Source organism: Octopus bimaculoides, chromosome 3 (assembly GCF_001194135.2).
Source record: "Octopus bimaculoides isolate UCB-OBI-ISO-001 chromosome 3, ASM119413v2, whole genome shotgun sequence".
NCBI classification, from domain to species: Eukaryota; Metazoa; Mollusca; class Cephalopoda; order Octopoda; family Octopodidae; genus Octopus; species Octopus bimaculoides.
Window position 1 is genome coordinate 80,126,264 of NC_068983.1, and position 24,170 is coordinate 80,150,433.

At 32.5% G+C, this 24,170-nt stretch overlaps 1 protein-coding gene across 7 annotated transcripts in view; it reads left to right on the forward strand.

The window, feature by feature from the left end:
* The window catches only part of LOC106876010 (protein TANC2), a 1,103,288-nt gene that overhangs the window by 928,641 nt on the left and 150,477 nt on the right, over nt 1-24,170 (forward strand). For all 7 annotated transcript variants that reach the window (XM_052966231.1, XM_014924374.2, XM_014924375.2 and 4 more), the window contains 2 exons: nt 10,641-10,814; nt 11,032-11,244. In XM_052966231.1, coding sequence (XP_052822191.1) covers nt 10,641-10,814; nt 11,032-11,244 — 387 coding nt within the window. The remainder of the gene's footprint in view (nt 1-10,640; nt 10,815-11,031; nt 11,245-24,170) is intronic.

The following is a 24,170-nucleotide window of genomic DNA, read 5'->3' on the forward strand; positions in this document are numbered from 1 at the left end:
CTAAAGATAAACAGTTATTTCGATTCTCTATAAACATATTTCAACAAGGTGGTAAGTTATATATGGGATTTTTTTTTTTTTTTCCGGTTGAATACCATTTAACCAAAGAAGTCTTTATTTAGTTGAATGTAGATATCAGGCAATGAATAGTTAATTTATTTTCTGCTTTGAAGTAACAAAGCTTAGTTTTGTCCATAACTCACCACTAAAGATACAAGAGAAATATCTGTTTTCAGTATGCATACTGACATTGTGTGTGCATGTGTGTATACCCTGTGCTCTGCTGTTGCTCTACATTTTATAAGAAAAATAAAGCTGTGTCAATGCCAGTATGAAATGTCAGTAGCCACTCCTATTCATTTATAATTAAAGGGTAAATGTAGAAAGAAATGGGCATTAATTTTAGGAAAGTCTGTGGAAGTGTGGCATTCATCATAATTTTGAAATACATTACAGCTAGAGAAACTTGTGGAAAGAATAGTAATATCACGATTGCCATATAGTTTAACTGATTTAGAGCTGCTTAAAGAATTGCTCCTAGAATAAAAGTCAATGCTAAACAGGCAACTTTTATTTAACCCTACTATCAATATAGTTAGAAACTAATATGGCCAGAGATACTGCTTACAATTAATATATTTAGCTGTTGGTTCCAAAGGAGAAGAGGCAAGGGATATAAGTGGCTCCTTATTTAAAGATACAATCTTCTTTCAAAGAAATGATATATAAGAAAAACAAAAAAAGTAGTTTTACTTAATCAAGCTTTAAGGGAATTATTAATGTTAAGTAGTTGTTTTCATTATTCAATACATCTGTGTTGAATGTGTTTTACCTCCAATATAATTTCTATTAGATTCAAAGGAATCTGTAATGATTCCTTTCCATTTACATAGTTTTTAAGTCATTTATCTTTTAACTGATATATAACTACTCATTCTAGTAAGTTCTACTTTAAAATGCTATAGTATACATGCTTTCTCTTAAATGTAATCAACAGGTTCCTATGATCTTGTAGAGGGTTGATAGTTGTTTGGTGCTGAAATATTTGCTCACCCTGAAGTATTTAATAATAGTGAGGCTTGGCATTTGAAGCAGTTTTGAGGGTTCTGGTTGTATGCTGTTCATGTTTAGCAGAATAAGATAATGTTTACTTGACATGTGAAGTATTTTCTGTTCAATGAGACAAAACTGGAATGACTGTATAGGAGAATGTTTCTGAGGTCACTTGTCTTGAGAGTCAGTGCTGGTTTAGCATGAGATAACACTGAGAGAACAAGGTTATGGAGGAATTAAGTGGAGTATAGTCTGCATAGGAATGAGCCTTGTTTGTTGGATCAGGAGGAGCTCAATCAGTATTTGTCACAATAATGCAATCTAACATGATGTTACAGAATAGTGATTGACAGAAAGTTGTTAACTACACCATCTCCCAGTACCTAAATATAACATTAGTTTTTACTAACATCTTGACATCTGACTCTATTGGTTCAAGATAGCCCCATGTTGATATATGATATGATATGATCAAGATCAAAGTTACCATGAATTGGTTGACATAGACAAAGTAGATTGAGATCAGGGAAATTTGTGAATTATAAACAAGTATCTAAAATTTAGAATTCGGCAAATTTAAGATTTTTATGATTTGCACACTTTACTATCATTGATATTAAATGAATGTTAATACAATCTAAAAATCTATTATTAGTTGTGAATAAATTAGTCAGAAGTAAGATGTCTATTTACATAAGGTTTTGACTATTTTAGAATCCTTATGAAGTTTAGCTATTCATTTAACAAATGGGTGAACATTGGAAACAGATGTCCTGAAAATATATAGTGTGAAATCTTTATAGATCTTCACACTGCAGGCAAATGCTTGGTCAAGATACTTTTAACTTGTGTGTGTATGAGAGAGAGGAGAGGGGAGGGAAATGAGAGGTTGTGTGAGCAATTTCTCTATAGCATTATACAGGCTACCGCTGTATAGCTGTTTGTGTTAGGCTGTGCAATTCCTTTAAAATATCTATATATAGGTGCAAGAGTGGTTGTGTGGTAAGAAGCTTGCTTTCCAGCCTTATGGTTCCAGGTTCAGTCCCACAGCATGGCACCTTGGGCAAGGGTCTTCTACTGTAGCCTCAGGCTGACCGAAACCTTGTGAGTGGATTTGGTAGATGGAAACTGAGAGAAGCCAATTGTATATGTATGTGTGTGTGTGTATCTATTTGTGTGTCTGTGATTGTCCCCACACCATTGCTTGACAACCAATGTTGGTGTGTTTACATCCCCATAACTTAGCAAAAGAGACTGATAGAATAATTACTAGGCTTACAAAGAATAAGTCCTGGAGTTGATTTGTTCAACTAAAGGCAGTGCTCCAGCATGGCCACAGTCAAATGACTGAAATAAGTAAAAGTATATCCATTCAATCAACAAAAAGTGATCTAAGGGAAATAACTCAAGTAGGTCAATATCATGAAGTTAGTTAATTCAAGTAAATGATGAAGTATCAAATGATATATACAAAAAATTTTAGTGAATTAAAATTTGCTTTTCAGTTGAAGAGAGTAAACAAAATCCTATCAGCAATTGTTTGTGACTTTCACAGAAAAGCCGAGATAATTTGAAGAAATTACAAAAATTTATACCACAGAAAATTGTAAGCTTAATCGAGGACCTCTGCTCTTTGTTAGCAGACACAGTTGACTACTACTGACATATTTCAGTCATGTTAGATCACATCAGTAAAATCATTGTCTTTTTGAACCTGCTTTGGTCAGTGGACAGATTTTTTACTCAAAAAAAAAGAAGTTGGTATTACAAAGATTTTAAACCAGTATAATTTGCATATTCATAAAAATATGTTGTAATGGATATATTGTATATAGTGCTCAGGTGCATTACAAGTTAATAGAAATACTTCATGTCATTCAAAAGTCATGATCAAACAGACTAATCTAAAGGACTATCAGTATACACACACAGGACCACTATTTAATATTCTTTTCTACTCTAGGCACAAAGCTTGAGATTTTGGGGGAGGAGCCAATCAATTAGATCAAATCCAATATGCAACTGGTACTTAATTTATTGACCCTGAAAGGATGAAAGGCAAAGTTGACCTCAGCGGAATTTGAACTCAGAACGTAAAGACAGACAAAATACCGCTAAGAATTTCGCCTGGCATGCTAACGTTTCTGCCAGCTCACCACCTTACCACTATTTAATGTTACACACACATCCTAGTAGAATCATAGATAAATGGATAAATACATAAATAAATGGACAAATGGATAAATACTTCAGGATTGTCTATATAAATCCTTGCAAGCATTACAAATCAGAAATTAAGTTTTAAGAAATTAAGTAATCTCTGCTTTAGTGGATATGTTAAATGCTTTTAATTGTTTTGTTGCCCTAATTTTTTTTCTTCTCACTTGAGAGCACTATATGTCTTTCAATGGAGTTTCATGGCTTTGGTCTTGAACCAGTTACAGTTTTCCAGTCCATGTTTTTTCAAGACACCATATGTGTGGATGCCATTGGCACACAGTGAGTTCATCCATCTTTTGACAGGTCTTGTTTTTAATTCTGCAGAGTGTCTACAACACCCTCCTTACCTGACAATCCATGTGGGGGAGCCAGTTTACTCACCAGCCACCCAACCATGTAGTATTGGGTTACACCTGCCCGAAGTGAATACCTGATAATTAACAGAATCATTAGTATGGATTTCATCATCATGTGTATACCAATATTCCAAGCTCAAATACAATATTTCTACACTTATTTTCAATCTTTTGTTGATTCATTTGCTAGTTCTTTTTATTTATGTCTGAACTACCTGTCTTCATTCAACTTTTTCTGCACTTCCACCTGCATCGACCTTCATTTCTGACTTCATATTGATGTCATTAAAATTATTTTTCAGTTCACAATACTCTAACCACACTTTCACTATTCAAATTCAATCTGTTTTAGATATACATTGTGATGAACTCAAGTAGGCCACCTTTAATTCCTCCTTCTAGCTGTTAGGAATTTTCTATCTTTACTCTCTCTTATGTATATATTTAGTGGTTGGTTTCTTATATTGTCAAATGAGCAAGTACATCTAGTGCATTTAAAATGTAGATTGAGTAGCTGTTTATCTCAACTTTTTGTCTATATTTCATGTCCACAAATTGTATTGTACTTCCTGTGTAGTACTGGTTTCTCACACTGAAACAAGATTATAAATTCATAAGGAAGGTGTGTCTGGTATATATTTCATCAACCCTTAACAAAGAGAGTAACAAGATCAACTCAAGCAACATTTGAACTGAGAAAACAGGAAGACATAACTAAGTAATCAAAGGCACTCTATTATATCTACAAGCTGTGTTTTTACTGCTTATATATTTATTAAAATACGGTTCTGGTGCCACATAAAAAAACACCCAGTCCACTGTAAAACAGTTGGCATTAGGAAGGGCATCTGTTTGTAAAAACCATGCTAAAGCAGACCTTACTAGTACTGGTATCACTTAAAGAGCACCCAGTTCGCTTTGTAAAGCAGTTTGCATTAGGAAATGTACCCTGCTGTGAAACCATACCTAAACAGACAGTGGAGGTTGGTGTAGTCCTCTGGCTTGCCAATTCCTGTCACACCATCCAACTCATGCCTACATGGAAGACATACGTTAAATGATGATAATATTAAAATACTGTCTAATTTTGGAAAGATCATTTCTTAGACAAATAGTCTTACTTGCACCAACTTGAAATACGATGAGCCTATACCTAGTTGTTTGGCTGGCTAGATAAAGCAGCCAAAGTTTACATAAATTACATCCACCTTAAAGAAAAAGAAAAAGAACATTTTGGATGGTGTAATGTCTGGCTTACAAAAACATGGAATGATCATGGCTAGAATGTTTTTGTTCATAGGTTTGTTTAATCCAGGCTGACATTGGGTTAAACAACTTGAAATGGCTCTGGTATATTTATGATGGTATATCACTGCTAAAGTACTGACCTGCCAAACAGAGTTTTCCCTGTTCAATGTTAAATTTAGTCAAGTGGTTATATATCATATTACCCCATTTTTTTCATGTGTTATCTCTACCAGTACTCAAAGAAACCACAGCTCACCTTTAACATTGGGTGTGATATCATATAGATTGCACATATCAAAATAAATTGTCTCTTGAAGTAATAGTAAGTAAAAAAAGGCTTAAGTCAACATTACATTCACACACACACACACACACACACATATTCAGAAATACATTTTATATATATATACACAATTACTTGAAACAAAAATGGTGTACATGACTTTAAGGAATATTTTGGAATTTCTTAACATTGCTATTTGTAGCAATTGCAACTATTTGCAAGGCAAATGATCTCTGTATGTTTTCTATCTAAATGTTTCCCTTCTTGCATCTCACTATTCCCCCTCCCACTCTCCCTCACCTTTTCTCATTCTCTTCATGTCTTCCCTTTCAGTTAATTCCTACATCAAAAACTGGCAAAAATAACAATAAACTAACATCTTTATGAAGGTTATATAGCGTAGCTATATAACCCAAGTATAAAATCTCATCAATTGAAATGCCAGAAAAGGATCTTGTAAATATAGTTGTATATGAAATTATGTAAAATGCAGAAAAGATTGAAACACTTTTTAGCATTCCTTTTTTTTTTTTTAAACTGTTTATGTAAGAATAAAACAGATACTTGGAATAAAAAATATCCAACAAGTTAATGATTTTTTTCTTCTACAATCTTCACAGTCTAGATCATATATCTTGTTTATCTTGTATCTCAATTACTAATTGTATTTTTGTTTTATGATATTTTAATTTCTAATTTTCTATCCAATTATTTAGCAATTGATACAGATTTATCTCAGATATTGTTTCCTCAAAAAGAATTAAGGTATCAGAGAAAAAAATTCTCTTTATATTTACACTATCAGTATAGAAATTTAATCAGTTAGCAATAATTATGACATTAACAATTAAATGATGTTTTATGATAAGATAGTCTGTTTCTGGTCTTCAGTTAATTTGTATATTTTGCAGAACTTGGAAACCACTTAAATTCATAAAAGAAATATTATTATGAAATTTAATATTAATACCAATATATTAATTTAAACTTTACCAATCAACTTAGGGATCTTGTATGTTGTTGCTCAACTTCCTAATAATAACAGATGAACTTCCCTAAAATCATGTTCTGCTATCTTTTAAAAAAATGATAGAATATCACATTGAATAATACAAATCCTATATGCACTATGGCTGAAAAAAATGGGATGGCCACACTTAGAATGCTCTTCATCATATGCCTATTGTATTGGGTCTGATTTAGGGCTAAACAACAACTAAAGGTGATGGGCTTGTTTTACCATTCATAAAATTCCTAACACCTGAATTTCGACTGTGTCTCTACAAGATCTAGATATTCCCAAAATGAAATACTTCTCAAGTATTTGTGCAGATTTCCCTACCCCCAAATACTCTGGGTAGAATGCAAAATCAAATATGGAGTCTGGTCAGTGATGCTTCCTTTGAATCACTTTAACTTTTCTTCCATCTCTTGAATGGTTGAAAGAAGCTAGTCTGGTCTCTTCCTACCATTACTTCTATAAAAATTGTTCAGATGAACTTCATTCGCTGGTATCTCTAGAGTTTATGTGGTGGCATTAATAGCTACCCCTCTTTCTCCTAAGACTTTGCACAGAAGTGGCCTGTAGATCTTGCTTGGAATAATTTTTTAGTAAAGAAAAAAACAAGAATAAAAGCAAGCCAATGACAGAGCTTCGGTGTAGTAGCTCAACCTAGGAAAAGCTAAATCTCTCTCAAATCAAATCCTCAGCTTGAAAAAGAGAAATAGGCACTGCATATATAGTCCAAAATACAGTATCACTGTAAAAAAAGAGGGAAAAATACAGGTTGGTCACAGCTAAAACACCTTTGATCAGAAGTCAGAATTTACCTAGCATTAAATAACATCGATTAAACATGGAATTTTTCCATCAATGTCAGCAAAATCAGTGACAGTAGCTACTGGTACAGTATGCTTGATATTAGGAAAGAGACTACATGACCCTCCCTGCCAGCACTTTCCCTGCCCATACTCATGTGAGTAGATAAACTCAAATCTACAAGTCAAATAGATTTGGTTGATGAAAGCTGAATATCTTTGCTGGAGGTAGTGAAGCACCTGTGATGTGATACACATTAGTACTTCTTCAGTTGGATGTATCATGCATACCATAACATTTCAACCACTAGCAGTTATATTCAAACAGATTTATCAAATTTATATTATATTCCAAATATTCAAAGTAATTGAATAGTTTGGTAATTATTAGTTAATATCATCATATTTCAAATTATTTATAAAATAACTGGAAAAAATGAAAAGAGAAACATTTAATTTATAGCAAGATAATGTTGTGTATAGAAACAGAACATTTTTCTTGCATTTTCCCCAAAGGCATGAGATTTATTTATTGTTTTTTGTTTTAGATTTAGTGAAGTTAAATTATGTCAATTCCTAATTTTCGAAAGAGGCTTTAAACTGATCATATGCACATTTGCACTTAATTTAATATTTTGTTTTGTGTTTATTTCATAAAATTAGGTATTTTTATTTTGTAGTGAGTTTGTCCTGTACAATACTGATACCTCTTTTGACAGTACTATTTCAGTGAGATTTGAACACAGGAGAGTGAAACTAGATACTATGACATACTTTTGACTGATTCTATATTGTCTATAGTTTTTCTCTATTATATCTTTGTCTGAACAGGAGAGACAGTAATCATAGCTTAGAGTGTTGCCAAAGGATAACTGATTTTAATGTGGTTAAAGTTCAGTTTAAAAAGTCTGATATCATGTACTATTAAAAATAATCGTACCAGAAGAAAGTAATTTAAAGAAAATTGAAGTCATTTAAAAAGAAATATCAGTAATCATTTTACAAAAGACTGATATACGACATTATTCAAGATTTTCGTTCAGTAATAATCCATAAGATTAATGTTTTTGATTAGAAAGTATTTTAATAATTCATTTGTGTCCTAGAAGTAAGGAAATTAGAAACCAAATTTGTTGATCCCCATTTTTGGTTGTTGTAGGTCATTAACTGACAAAACCATATATGAGCACTTTCAGTCCATTGTGAATGAAGGCTGCAGAATGAATGGAGAACCTCTATAGAAGCTATATCAATATTATGTGTAGTTGTTATAGTAAATTTCATATCAAGGGCAGCTGCTTGATGCAATTACAGAGGGAGTTCTTATGAGTAACAATTATGATAATAACATGTTCATTTATTTTCTTTTGTGTTCATTTCTATTTAATTTCCCATTTCCTTTATAAACAGAATTCTGCTGTTAAGTGATTACACTGAAAATGAAGTCTGTAATGTTTTCTTTCCTCTTGAATTTGTATATATCACTGAATTTCTGAGCTATAACTTTACATTTTACTTTATATTTTAACAGTCTCTTATATTTGACTTGTTAAAGTGATTAGGTTTTAAATAATGTTTTTGCGAAGGCCATTACCAGCATTTCAGCAGGAAAAAAAGAAATTTGAATCTTGTTTAATCTTAATGAACTATATCTTTTTGATATTACAATAATTGAGCATTAGTCTTTTATCTCACTGAAAGCTGGTTGTTAAAGGACTATTGGTGAAAATAATGTTATTGATTATTCTCCATTACACTCATTCAAAGTATTTAATAACATTTCTTTGCATCAACTTGTCTTAGTAAGTCCACACAGAAGAGATCTAAATCAAAAAGAACATATCGATTAGATGGTTGAATGTTATTACAGTACAGTAATACCATGCCAAGAATATTTCCAAGAGTGGTACTTTAGGAATGAGCATACCAAATTTAGCAGCCAGGTCGAGTTTCAGTGGTAGTCAGCAAATTGATGTTGTGATTGACTAAAGATTAAATCAAACAATGGAAAAGCCTGAATCTTATTCTGATATCTGCTTACAATACATACTTCAAGAACCCATCCATTTTAGTGGTAAATCTCTCTCTCTCTGTATATATATATATATATATATATATATATATATATATATATATATAAAAGAGAGAGAGAGAGATACATACTTCAAGAATCCATTCATTATATATACGGATATGGATGGAAGCATGTGGTGAAGTAGTTAGACTGTTGCATTCCTGATCATAAGGTTGTTATGGGTTTTGATTCCTGGATCAGGCAATGCATTGTGTTCTTGAACAAAACACTTCAGTTCATATTGCTCTAGTCCACTCAACTGGCAAAAGTGAGTAATCCTGCAATGGAGTGGCATCTGGTCCAGAGGAAGGAATATATACATAATCCAGGAAACTGGCCTTATGAACCTATGGTTTGGGAAGGCCCTTTGATTTTTTTTTGTTTTTTTTATATTTTTTTTTTATGATAGATATCCGGTCAGAATTTTATTGTTGGTTTTGTATCAATATTGCTACTAAAATATATTAATAACTCTTCAGATATGCTAACTGGAAGCATATATATTACATATACGAGGGAGTGCTGAAAAGTTCCTGGCTTTAAGGGTATTGTGAAAGGCCTGGTTGGAGGACCAACCTTCTGAGTTCTTTTACAGGGCTTAGAAAAACTGAAAGACCACTGCAATAAGTATGCAGATCTGAGAGGAGGAATATGTTGGATAAAATCATAATTAACTGATCCTCCTGTATTTTCTTACACCCAAAACTTTTCAGCACCCACTCATATCCCTCTCACAACATACTCAAGACTTTGGAAAGCATGTACTGAGCAATTTTGGTACTCAACAAAATGATTTTATTTAATTTCCCCTAAATCACAAACTTAACTTCTTTTTACAAGTATATCATCTCTCTCTCTCTCTCTCTCTCTCTCTCTCTCTCTCTCTCTCTCTCTCTCTCTCTCTCTCTCTCTCTCTCTCTCTCTCTCTCTCTCAGTGATTCTATGTTGCACTGTCTTCTTAAGCAGGTCACTGTGTAATCTCAAACTAATACAAATTTTATTTCATCTTTTAAGGGTTTTAGTCATCTCTGTAAACCACAGTAGTTTGGTATATCAACCATGCAATAATACTGTTAGAGATTTCCATTTGCGGCTTTGATTTTTTCCATCAAAACTAAACAAACATACACACTTACATAAGGCAGTCTGTCAGATACTTTGCATCTAATGAATTTCACTTGTAAAATATTGGCTGACCTAAAGCTAAGACAATTGCCCAAAGTACCATACACTGTGATTGAACCAGGAGCCTTGTAGTTGCAAAGTAAACTTTTTAATCCAAGCAACCCTTCTTGTACCCACAAGGCATATGTTACTCTGTTCCTCAATTTCACTGCTCCACTGGATTTCAAATAATTAGAATTTATATCTAATGTATCATATATAATATGTCTATGTACATATTGATTTTGTAAAGAACAATAATATTCTATCGACAAATAAAAGGATGGCTGAGAAAAATATGAATTGCATACAACCAAAATATGGATTTACTTGTTATGTAGGAAGTAATTTTAGGATTTGAAATACTCTCTTCTTTCAGTTATTGTATAGTGTAGTTTTTGATGTACTTTTATTTCCATTTCAGATCCTGATGCAATTCGTAATCTGAAAAGCATGGAAGGATTTATGGACAATTGTCCATCATGTCATTTACCATTTGACAAAGGCAAGAAACGGCGCCTTATTGATTCCTGTGGTCATGAGCGCTGTTATTCTTGCATGTTTAATGTGGAGCAGTGTCCGCTCTGTGAAAATACTGGTAAGTTCACTGCTACTTATATATTTACTTGCCCAACAAACAGTAACCTTTCCACTTAATACATTTTATAGCTACTGTTACTATAATGTAATCAAGTCTCTTAATCATATCATTTGTTTCTTTTTGTTAAAATTTTCATAGTAACTTAGCATTTTTTTCCTAATCAAGATAATTTTTTTGTTTTTCATAATTTGATTTAAAAAATCATTCTTTGCAGCAAACCCTGCCAAAACAAATGGACATTTTTCACGTCAGAGTAGTGTAGAGTCAGCTGTATTCACTCACCACCGACCTAAATTAAAAACAAATGGACATTTTACCACTTATATGCAGACTCGAATGGATATATCACCTTCACCAGCAACAGAAACGAATCCTTTTTTATCACAACCTTCTCCTAAACTGGCCAGTCGAAACGCAGGACAATCTGGTAAGTGGCAAACATTTCTTCGCAATAATTCTCACTTGAGAGACATTGTGCTTCCTTTAAAAAGATGAAAAGAATTTTATAGAACAGAACTTGGTTTTGTTTTGTTGTTTGTTTGGAATCACTGATTTTTATTGTGCCTTCAATATTTGATTGTTCAGCTCTCAGGAATCCAAGGTACTTGATAAAATCCAATTCAGTTGCAGATTTTTTGCAGATTTTTTTTTTATAATGTCTTTGATAGAAATTTACTAGTATTTAATAAAGAATTTGTAACTATATTACATTTTCTTTGATGAGTTCCCAAAATCATAGATTACGTAGATTGTTGAATGTATACAGGAAAAATTACTTCACAATGTGAATATGTAATGTCTATAAATGAAATAGTATACTGGATGGAAAAGTGCTGTAAGTTTATATTGGAAGTAACCAAAATAGAAGTAGCAAACATGGTAATGTTTGTAAAGAAGTTTAAGATCTGATAACTCTTAAAACCTGTTGAGAAAATGACAATCAAGTATTTCCTGAGGATCACAAGATGTATTACTGATCTTTTTCTTCAGTTTTGTGTGTCTTTGTTATCTTGTGCTTTGAAAAAAGATAAATTCTCAATACATCATTCAAGAAGAGTTGTTGCTGTTGTTGTTGTTGTTGTTGTTTAGCCATAAGTCAGTCTACATTGAGCAGATCCTTGATCAAAGGTTTTCCAGCTGTGATCAATGTTGTTTTGTTTCAGGTTGTGAATTATATTATCCAATGTGTCCTTCCTTTTTTAATGATGCAAACATGAAACAAAACCAAAGTAAAAAGTCTCTTCTAACTATTCAATCAACCTGCTGGAAATAGCTGCCAAATCTCCCTCACACTACATCCTAGTCTAAAACATGGCAGGACACATTTGATAATGTATTCTTAGATTCAGTAGGATTCTGTTGAAGAGATATTTTGATATTTGTATAACACCATTATACTTTGAGGTGACATCTGATCAAATATGTCATTTATGTTTTAACTTCTCTTAATCTTAGCATTTTGCTGGTCTCACATCAATTTTTGAGGCATCTCAAATCTCACTTAACATTATCTGACCAGTATTCCTTTATGGATTCCTATAGATCAATACCATCTCCATGTAAATGAAACCCTGTTTTAACAACTTGTCCTCAACAAATTACCAAACCAATGTGGATTTTCTAAACTAAGATGTATTCACATTGGCAATGTATGTTACTTCACTCAGACTAATAGTATACTGTGTGTCAATGAAGCTTACACATCCACACACATGCATGTGTGTGTGGGTGTGTGTGTCTTCTCAATCATAGATTTCTTTCTTCTGTGCATCAGTAAAGACTAGTAAAAAGTCATCTAAAAAAGATATGAGAAATTGTCTTTTACATAATCGCTGATATCGAAACTACTTTATGCTATTCAGATAGCATTTAATATTTCAGATGGACAAATGATAACTGTAAAACAGCCAGCCCATGCATATATAGAAACATACATACTCAACACACGCACACACAAACACATGCGCACGTGTATATAAGAAAGTTAATATTTGACTCTGGTTGTTGTTGTTTTTCATTTACTTTAAATGGTTACATATGATTATTAGTGAAATCAGAATTTTTTGTTTTTTCATATATATTCTGAAGATCAAAATGTATAGAGCAAGAAAAAGTAAGCAAATGACATTAGAGAAATTCAGATATTCTCCAACAAATATCTGTTAATTATTACATTGAAATATTTCTTTTAATTTGTTAGAAAAGTATGAGAGAAGTTTTTCTTTATATGCCTGTTTTAAAAAAAAAAATCAAGTTATTCATTTTATGTCTCTTTGATTTCTGAAATGAGCCATTTTCACTTGAGAGCAGCTATACTAAGGTGTAAGTGCAAGAATCTGGGGATTCATTGATAGAGATGCCATTTAAGGCATAACTAGAGTTATAATTTTAAGTTAAAGGCAAGATCATATCAGCTTTTCATTTATTTTTTTTTTGTAAGGAATAGTAAAGCATAGAATCTGAGAAATGTTATGTTGGTCTAAATCAGCAAATATATTCTATGCCATGGAGAATAAGAAGAACAGGAGTCTAACATTTCAGACAGAAAGAAAAGTTGTTTACTTGTGTTCCTGGATTAGGAGTATCCATTCTCTATTCAGAATATATTCGTGATAACCACAGATACAATGTTTAAGTATCTTATCATAGATAAGAGTATCTTTAAGGACTTTTTTCATTACTGCTTTAATACCTCTCAAAATGTATATAAACATGATTTTTGAACAGCTAATAGCTTCAAGTAACAAGAATATACAATCTAAGTTGTACTTCATATAAACAGCAAAATGCTCTTATTTAAATCCTGGTTCCTAGCATCAAGTGCATTTCAGATTCTATAGAGTGATTACAAATGGCTTAATTTCTTGTTCACATAACCCATTTCCACTTTGAATCTCCAATCTGTTTTGAGCCTTTAGCCATTTCTTATCTTTTATTTATACACTTCTCTTCCATTTACAACAAATACAATGGTAATCAACTTACAATGTACTTAGGCTGTTGCAGAATAAAATTTATGTTGGCTTCAACTGTACGTTTATTTTATCGTAACTATGGCACAGGGAATTTTAATGATTATTTCACACTGTCCAAAGCTATTCAGTGTGCTGTGCATACTGGTATTCATCAAATGTTCATCGATATTTATTTAGTTGACAATAAACCAAACCTAAATTAGAATGAACTTATTTAACGAGAATGTTTTCTCATGCAGCGTATTAGCTTCTCTAATTGAATGAAGCTTACAGGATCAATGAAAATAAATTACATTCTCTTTTTACATCTTGTGACAATTTGACATTGAAAGCTTACAACTATTTTATTCATTGGCTTTCTTAAATTTAAAATATTACTCAGAAACCCAAATATAAGTTGCTACGAAATCATCCCAAATATTCCCAATGTAAACTTTTTTAAGATTATTTTCTTCCCTTCCATTTCAAAAGTAACAATAATTTCAAATGATTTGAAAATATTAAATATTATAAAATCTGGGAACAAATCATTAATAAACAAATATGATATATTAATGAAATTATTTAACATAAGGAACAGACATCATGATAATTGAAAATAGGTGTGATATCTGTCTTCACAAAATAATTGAAAATTATAAAACCATTTATAGTTAATGATCTCACTATTAATTTAACATTAACTATTTATAATTTGAAGCTGTAGCATTTATTTTATGTTGTAAATAAGGTTTAGTAATTTTGAATCTAATATCCAAAACAGTTATTCATTAATTCCTCTTTTACAATAGATGAAGTAGAATGAAACATTGAAATTCCTCAATAAACTCCCCGCCTCCCAAAGTTGGTGGCCTTGTGCCAGAATTTGAAACCAATTTTAGGAGTGGGGAATTGGCAGGCATATTAGGGCATCAGAGAAAATAGTTTGTAATATTTATTTTTCCCACCACTTTAGGTTCTGAGTTCAAATCCTACCAGGATCAACTTTGCCTTTCACATCTTCAAGGTTGATTAACATAAATATTAATCAAATACTGGTGTCAGTTTAATCAACTAAAACCTTCCCTTCAAATTTCAAGCTTTGTGCCTATGTTACAAATAATTATTATTAGTTTTAAGAGTGAAGCGGCAAGCTGGTAGATTTGCTAGCACATCGGACTAAATGCAGTATTTTGCCTGTTGCTATGCTCTGAGTTCAAATTCTGCTAAGGTTGACTTTGTTTTAATCCTTTCGGGATCACTAAATGAAATATCAGTGAAACACCAGGTTGATGTGATTGACTAGTCCCCTCCCACAAAATTTCAGGCCTTGTGCCTTTCATTGAAGAGATTATTAATTTTAAGAGTAATGAACTAGACACTTATGGTATTTAGAGATGCCTCGCTATATGCTTTGAGTTCAGCTCCTAAGGTCAATTTTGCAGTGCATTCTTCTGAGTGGGGAGCATTCAATAAAATAAACTAACATTCAAGTACTTAATGTTGATATCATCAACTGGTATCTCACTCTGTTTCATGTTAGAAATCATTATTATTGTTGTTAATGAGGTGGCAAGCTGGCAGGATCGTTAGCATACAATGGCAAATGCTTAGCAGCATCTTGACCGTCCTTATGTTCTGAGTTCAAATTCCACTGATGTCAACTTTGCCTTTCATCTTTTCAAGGTCAATAAATTAAATACCAGTGAAACACTGGGGTTGGTGTAATCAACTAGTCCCCTCCCCTGAAATTTCAGGCCTTCTACCTTTAGTAGAAAAGATTATTATTATTGTTAACAATCAAGGTAGTGAGCTGGCAGTGTTTCATCCATCTACATTCTGAGTTCAAATCCTGCCAAAGTCGACTTTGCCCTTGAGCCTTTTGAGATCGATGTAATCAACTAGTCCCCTCTCCCAAGATTCTGGCCTTGTGCCTATAGTAGAAAGAACTATTGTTAGCAATGCTATGTCACTGATGTCTGGAATTCCCATATAATATTTCCAAGTCTTAGAAATATTATTTGTTCACTCCTTACAAGTTTTCTCTAACCTTTAAGCTACACAAGATTCAAAAATATAAAAATAAATAAAACAATATGTTTTTTTAGAATATGAAGATGCCATTACTAGTCAGAGGTGTCAACTGTTTCAACTAACCATGAAATTCAGTATTGCTTTAGAATTATTCCAACATGAGTTTGAAATAAGGCTAATTTTCTTTTATATTTATCTGTAACAAAATAAGAACAGTTCAGTTTTTATTGCCTAATGGAATTTCATAAAGAAAAAAGTTTTACTTGGAAAATTTGGCTTTTTTTTCATGTAAAAAACTTTGGTTTTACTATTTAATATGTATATAGTCTAAAAATCTGGAAATAAGTTAATGGAAAAAATCTATTTTATTATATATATGGAAATACAATCAAAATGAAGAATACTATTGATTTCTTTTTCTTTTTTTTTGTAATTTCTGTCAATCAAGTTGTCTATTCAGCTGCTTTTCTCTTTTTACTCTGTTTTACATGAGCAATTTGATGATGATGATAATCGTGATCATGACGATGATGATCATGATGGTGATGATGCTATTTATTCAAAATATTTTAGAAGATTTAAATTTTAAATTTTTTTTCCTTATTCTTCTTGGTTGATATAGCACTAGCATTGAATTTGTTGATTGCCGTTTTGAAAGATTGAAGATTGGAACCATGTGTAAATATTGATTATCTAATGAACTCTGAAAAGGAACAGTTTGGCGAAAGAATAAGCAGTTGCCATGAAATTCTCTTGAGAGGAATAGTTCTTTTTTTTTATATGTTGATTTTCTAACAAAGCTGTAAAAAGAAAATAGATCCTCTTCTGAACATTGGGTGTGTTAGTAACAACAGAACAACTATCAATGTATAAAATTGGTTATTGAAAAGATATACATGAGAGTTAGCTAATGAGATTCACATTTTTCTAAATCAAGAAACTCAAGTGTAATGAAAAACAGTATTTGTTTAGCTGGAAATTTCTAATACTGTACTGCATCAGCCAATTCTTGTGAAGTTCATTAGAATTCTTAAATCTCATGTTTTCCTTTAGTTTCACATTACAATCATTTTTAATCATCTATTTTTAACTTACTATTCTATAAAGCTAAGATTTTTATATTCCCATCTTTATAGACATAAAGAGTTAAATTTCATATTAACAATTAATAAAAGATTGTTATTTAGAATTTTAAAAGATTAAAGTGTATTTTATGGCCTAAATATTTTCTTTGAAAAATTTGAATGTAAAGTTAAGTTATATACTTTTTTTTGTATAAATGATTGTAAATATTCAGGTATTTAAATGAAATGTTTTAGTAGGCCTTTTATTGTTGGTTGCTATCCTGGGAGGAAGAAAAAGAAAGAAAAAAATCACACACATTAACAACTGAATTTCAGTGGTGCTTGTAGATTAGGCTTTGCTTTGAGGTAAAAGTAAACAATAGTTCATACAAACTTGTCATAATTTGGCTAAATTATTAATAGCAAACTTAGAATTTTATATATGAAAAATGCAACCTGATTCTAAATATATTTCTCTTTTAGCTTGATTTTCTATAATTTTTTTCTTTTATTGATCACAGCTGAAAAATATCTATAACATAGAAATAAAAAAAAACTCACTGAGGATCTTTGATATATGAAAATTATAATTCTTCTACAAATACAAATATTTTATTTGAATTTGTTTTTTGATCTTCATTTTATTCATTGTAGATTTCTGTTAAATTTTTTGTGATCTAGCGTTTCACCAGTCTTTATGCTAACATGATCACCAGAGTTCTATTGCCTACCATGGTCTACAGTGCTGTGTGATATTCTTATGTTTCTCAGAATTCTTCAAAGTATTTTGAATATGTTAGCAAATTGAAGTTTGACAACTTCATAGAATTTTATATACTATTAGCAACTTAGCTTTGTATTTTCTTAACTGCTTGAAATTAAATTTATATCTTATATTGAATTTGAATATTTAGTGTTTATAGCGATTGATTCTGACTATTGTTATCTTATCATACATTAAAACCATGGTCCCTCTTTATCTCTTCTTAGTATAATGATGAATTTTTAACTTTTACTCAATTACTGTCTTTGATGTTATTCATATTTAAGAAATGGAAGTTATAAAAGCAATAAGATGTATAACTATACCAGACACATTTATTTTCTCTTGTGATGCATGAAAGATTCTAGAAGAAAGAATTTGTTCTTGCAACTTTTCTCTCTCATATTCAAACATTTGCTAATATTTAATATACTAAAGCTTTTGTGGGTGGTGAATATTGAAACAATTGTACATGTTTAGAGTTATAGTGAGGAAAATCCCAATAGATGTGGGCTAGCATTTTAAGTATGCACAGAAATCGTACTAATATATTTACATTAAAGTAATAAAGTGTGTTTAGACTATTAATGTCACTTTCTGTGGTTTTATATATGGTTTTATATAACTATATTTACATCTAATTGGCTTTGGGTGCTATATTTTTACATTTGTTTTACTTACCCCCAAGAGTTTAGAAACTGAATACTATAATGTTTTAAGGGTAACAGTCTTAAAGTAAAGCAATATTATCTGAAACTCTGATCAAAATATAGTTTAAATAAAAATGTAAAATAAGTTAATAGTTATTGTATCAACCCTTACGTTTTGATATTGCATATCTTAAAACAAAAATATAATTCACTTGTAATAAGGTTGGTAAAACAAGGGAAATAACTCTAACCTTACCTATTTCAAAGTTACTCTTAACCTAAATATAGTTGCTTAAAAGTTTTATATTCAACTTGTTTCACTTTGATTATATAGTTAGTTCGATTTATTTTGTTATAATCGTTTTCTAAATTCATAGAAAGTGTTATATAATTAGATTAAATACATCAAAGTGGATTGTGGATTCCATAAATTTCTTTCAGGAAAGTTTATTCTTCAATTCATATTACTTCTCGACAGTAGCTGATGCAGTTACTTAATTACTTCTTAACCAGTTTTGTTTTGTTTTATTATTGTGGTTGTTTGATAAGGATTATTATTTGTTATGTTATTCTAAGGGGAATTACTCTTCAATGGTGAACCTTAATTAGGATATCAAGAAAATTTTAACTTCATGTTTGAAAATATTAAAATAATCTGGTTATTAAAAGATGATTTCAGGTTTTGTGATTTAAAAAGATAATTATTTAGTTTAAGTTCTCTGAAGATATTTCTTTCATTAAAAGGAATTAGTTCATTGTTAACCCCGAGTTAGTGTACGTTTAAGCAAGCATCTAATCAATTGTGATCCCATCCTTACCATCCTGTCTTATTTTCAGACATAATGGACTCTCTCATCAAAGAGTATGTATGAATGTTCATCTTGTGCCAAATGACCTGCACAAATAATTTGTTTATAGTGATCAAATAACTCACTCCATCCATCAAATTGATGTTGCCTGGACAGGTGCACGATGTACCACGCACCAGGTTTCAAAGCGATTGCAGAACAACACGAGATGAAGTGCTTTGCTCAGGAACACAGTGCACCACTCACTGGGGATTGAAGCCACGATCGCGAGTGCAACACCCTAACCACAAGGCCATGCATCTTAACACTGGACAGATGGTCTAGTGGTTAGGGTGTTACATTCACATAGGCTACCTAAAATACCATTATTTAATGTGTCCATCCATTTTAAGATTGGCTGTAATTTGAAGGAGAGTTGGCTGTAATTCTAGTTTGTCAGGCTACCTTGTAAAGATTCCCTTGTTTCTATACACGATGTATGTATCATCATCATCATCCTTTAATGTCTTTTTTCTATGCTGGAATGGGTTGGATTGTTTGACAAGAGCTGGCAAGCCAGAGGGTTGAACCAAGCTCTGTTGTCTGTTTTGACATGCTTTTTATGGCTGAATCCCCTTCCTAATGCCAACCACTTTACTGAGTGTATTGGGTGCTTTTATCATAGCACCAGCTCCAGTAGAGTCACCAAGTAACTTGCAAAACAAGACAAAGTCCTCTCAGCTGGAGATATTAGTATTGAGGGAAGTGGCTTAGCACCAGTTGATGAGAAGTTAAAAGAATGATAGAGGGATAGAGATAGGTGTCTTGATGTAGAAGAGATACAAGGATAAACCAGTTAGAGAAAGGGAAAGAAAAAGCAACTTAGAGAGAATATAGAGATGGAGAGAGTGAGAGAGATGGTGGTGGATATGTGTTGGAATATACCCTCAAAGTATAGTGGGTGTTGAAAATAGGTGAAGTGATACAGAGGATTGGGCTGGGTGAGCAGGCATGAGGGAGGAGGAGGTGGGTAGTTTCATAAGAGTATGAGGAGAGATGATTTGATGGGGTAGACTGTAATACTTGAAGGTGAGGGATATAAGAGTGGCTCCCCTTGAGCCACTCCTATATCTCTCACCTTCAATTATGTTAGATATGTGAGAGCATTAAGAGTGATAGATTAAATAAGGCGTTAAGGATGGAGCATACCACAGAAGAGAGAGCATGTCTCGAGGAAGATAAAGGAAGATAATGAGGAATGGAAATGGTTCTGGGGTGGCAAGCAGACGTTAAACGATGATGATGATGATGATGATATATATATATATATATATATAACTGAAATGTTTCATAGAAGTCACTCCACGAATAATTACTTTTGACAAGTAGTCAAATGCGTAATCAGAATTTCTATCAGAATAAGACTTTAATAAACTTTAAATTAGATTAATCAACCTTAAATTAAATTTTATATTCTTTATGAAGTACAAGCATCATTATCATTATCATTTTAATGTCTACTTTTCCATGCTTACATGGGTCATATGAAAGTATGTTGGTGCAGAATTTTCTATGACCAGACAGCCTTCTTGTTAGCTGCGCCCATCTGTTTCCAAGCAATCTCTTATTTTATCAAACAACAAAACATGTTTACATGGAGAACTAGAAACATGTCACACTATGAATGAGCTTTTGGTTTACAAAGATTGCACAACATATCAACACGTCAGAAAACCTGGACATGGTTTCACTAAGACCTGCAAACAGCACTATCTGCATTAACAGGAAGGCTGTTGTTTACAACCAGTGAACATATATGAAGACAAAGGATAATACGAACTCTCTCTCTCTCTCTCTCTCTCTCTCTCTCTCTCTCTCTCTCTCTCACACACACACACACTGACTTCTTCCAGCTTCCATCTACCAAATCCATTCATAAGGATGTGGTCAGCTCAAGGCTATAGTACTCACTTAACCAAGGTGCCACACAGTAGAACTGAACCCAAAATGATTTAGTTCAGAAGTAAACTCTATAACCACACAGCCATGCCTGTCCCATCTTAGAAGAAAAACCACTGATTCATTTTTAAGCATTAATGAAGGTAAAAAAAAAAAAAAAAATTTCTTTCCAGGAAAGTTTATGAGACTAGAAACAAGAAAATATTGCTTTCATTTACTCCATAATGATGTGCAAGTATGTATCTTAGGAAGTATGCTTAAGGAAAAGTGTGATATAAACTTGTTTGGAAGAAATCCCTGGTCTCTTTAGGATTTAGTAGGTCAGAATTGTCCTTTTTAGATTTTTTTAGGAGATTCTACATAGTCCACTAATCTGCTAGAAATAACAGCCAAATCTCCTTCAAAGCACATCTTACTGTTTTAAAATAAGGAAAGGTTATAGTAGATAAAGTTTTGGGCTGTTTCTATTTATTTGCTGTGTCTGGAGGATGGAGCAGTCCCAGTGGCCTTTGTAGAACACTTCCCCCTCCTTCTGGTCTGGTCAGATTGATGTCATTAATGTTCTTTTTGAAACTTTGAAAGACAGCACCTGCCGAAAAGATATGAGCAAGGATAGAATTCCAGAGGGCCAACATTCTAGAAAGGATGGGCTGAGAGTAGTGATTAGTGCATGGCAGAGGAGAATTGAAGCCAACATCTTTATGGTCATTAGCCAAACATCCTAACCATTGAGCCATGTGTCTTCACACACATATGGGGAGAGAGAGAGTTAACAGAGGAGATTGAGATCCAGCCATGATCAATACAGAAAACACAAAGTAGCACTCAAATGACTTGAACTTTCACTATGAAATCTTTACCAAGGACTAAGTGTGTGTGTGTGTTTGTGTGTGCGCACATGCACACACAGAGTAATCTTCTACTTAGTTAACCCAAGGCTATGGGACCAGACACTTGCCCAAGATGCTGCATGATAGAATCAAGTCCGGGACCACATGAATGTGAAGCAAACTTCTTAACCATACACAGCCATGCCAAAGTCCCAGGGCTCTACAGTAACACAGATCATACATATCTCATATTGTATGCTTTTATACGATGAGAAAAAAACCTTGGTTGTCAAGGGAAATTACATTTTTGCTGAAAATTTTGCACCACTTTAGTACAGTTACTATTACCATCATACTTCCACCTGAAGTATCCACAATCCCTACCTAGTTATCAGAACTTACATGGAAGCCCTCTCTGATTGTCAGTACAAGGTTGCACTAATTCCTGCTACATGAGCACTTATAGTGCATCTAAACTTCTGATTCCAATCAGTCTACAAAAGGTCTCACATCCTGTTTTCCTATTTACCGCTTCATTGGGTACATAATAGTCAGCTCCTGTATATATAGTAGTATTACTTCACAAATACAGTTGGGTTTTGTGTGTTGGACTGCTACATACATTTTCGGCTTCTCTCTAAGTTAACTATTAGTTTTTTTGTTATTATTTTTTCATTTTGTTTTGTTTTTTTCACCTACTCTTCCAAGTTTGGGATTTTTCTGCAATTCTTCAAAATGCTTTTGTTTGCTTTTATTTGCTTTAAGAAGAAATCTGTGGCCAGGTTCTCTATAAACATTGATTTGTTAACAAAATTTCTCATTTCCTCCACTAAACTTGCTTTAGTAATTTCATACAAATCATTTTTCACATAACTACAGAATGTAAGACCTGATATTGATCATCTCTTGTTAATAATATAGTATTTTTTAAAATTTTTAGCTAAATACTTCTCTTGCAGTGGCTTCACTTGAAATATCACTTATTTTAGGTCTTGAAATAATCCACAACTGCATTCTCATCAACATTATCATCATCTTCATTTTATGTCTGCTTTTTGATTCTTTAATTTCACCGTAATGACAAATCATTTATCTCTGAGCTGGTTGTTATTGTTACTTAACTCCTGGTCAGCCCTGAATTAATAGATCAATAATCATATATTCCAGCCATAACTATTCTGTCTTATTCATGCAGTATATATGCAGGACATTACCCATTGTTACCATTTTTTAATATAATAGAATGAGGCAGATTTTTGCTACTATTTCTAGCAGTTTAGATGATCACATAGCAGTAGTTCATGTTATTCTTCATAATAGTAATTGTTGTTCAGAACAGATCTTCCATAATCAAACAAACCTATAACCAAAGGCATTCCAGCCATGACAATCCCATCTTTCCAGGTGTCATGTAGCCCAGACAACATTATACAGTGTGTCTTTTTTTCAACATGATAGAGTATGATTTGAAGGGAAGATTTGGCTGCTATTTTTAGCATGTTGAGCAACCAAGTCGACACTGCTGCTTTTACTGTAAATCATTGAATAAACCTAAATATGTTAACAATCCATCTTGGTGCTTTCAATAACTGTCTCTGAAATGCATACAGCTTTTTTTATCTTTGTGTCTTTAATTTTATAGCCATCTTCTTACTTGGCTCTACAACTAGTTTTTCTGTTGGTTACTTTTCTACTCCTCATAGAAACATCATCAACGATTCTCATTTTTCTTATGGGATTTAAAGGCAAATGCACTCATATTATTTCATACTGCAACTCAATGACATCTTGATTTGTCTGGTTACACTTTCTTGCAACTGAAAATATTTTCTGTTAATTACCACTATGTTGCCTACAGTAAGACTAAGGTTGACAATTCTATCCACTCAACTTAGTAACTTTTATTATATGATTTTTTTTTTTTTGCTTCTGTACTTAAAGTACATCTCTTCTTCCAGTATCAGAATTAATAATTAATTTGATGGTATTTTTCCTTTCTTCTGAGGTGCAGGAATGATTGTGTGGTTAAGAACTTTACTTCACAAGTACATGGAGGAATTTCAACCATGTTTCGTGGTCTGCTACCACAACAGCTCCTTTATAGGATCCAGTTAGCTGAAGACATCATCAGGAGGAACCACGTCCGGTTTCGGCCCCTACTCCTCTACCGTTTTGACGTGGCGGGGCCACCCCCTTTCGGAGGTGTCTTCAGCTCTGGTGTTGGGTGCATGTCTTCTTTCACTGTTTGTGACTGTTCTAATTCAACTGTGGAATGTCCCTCGCTATGGTTATTTTCCAGGAGGTTCTGGCC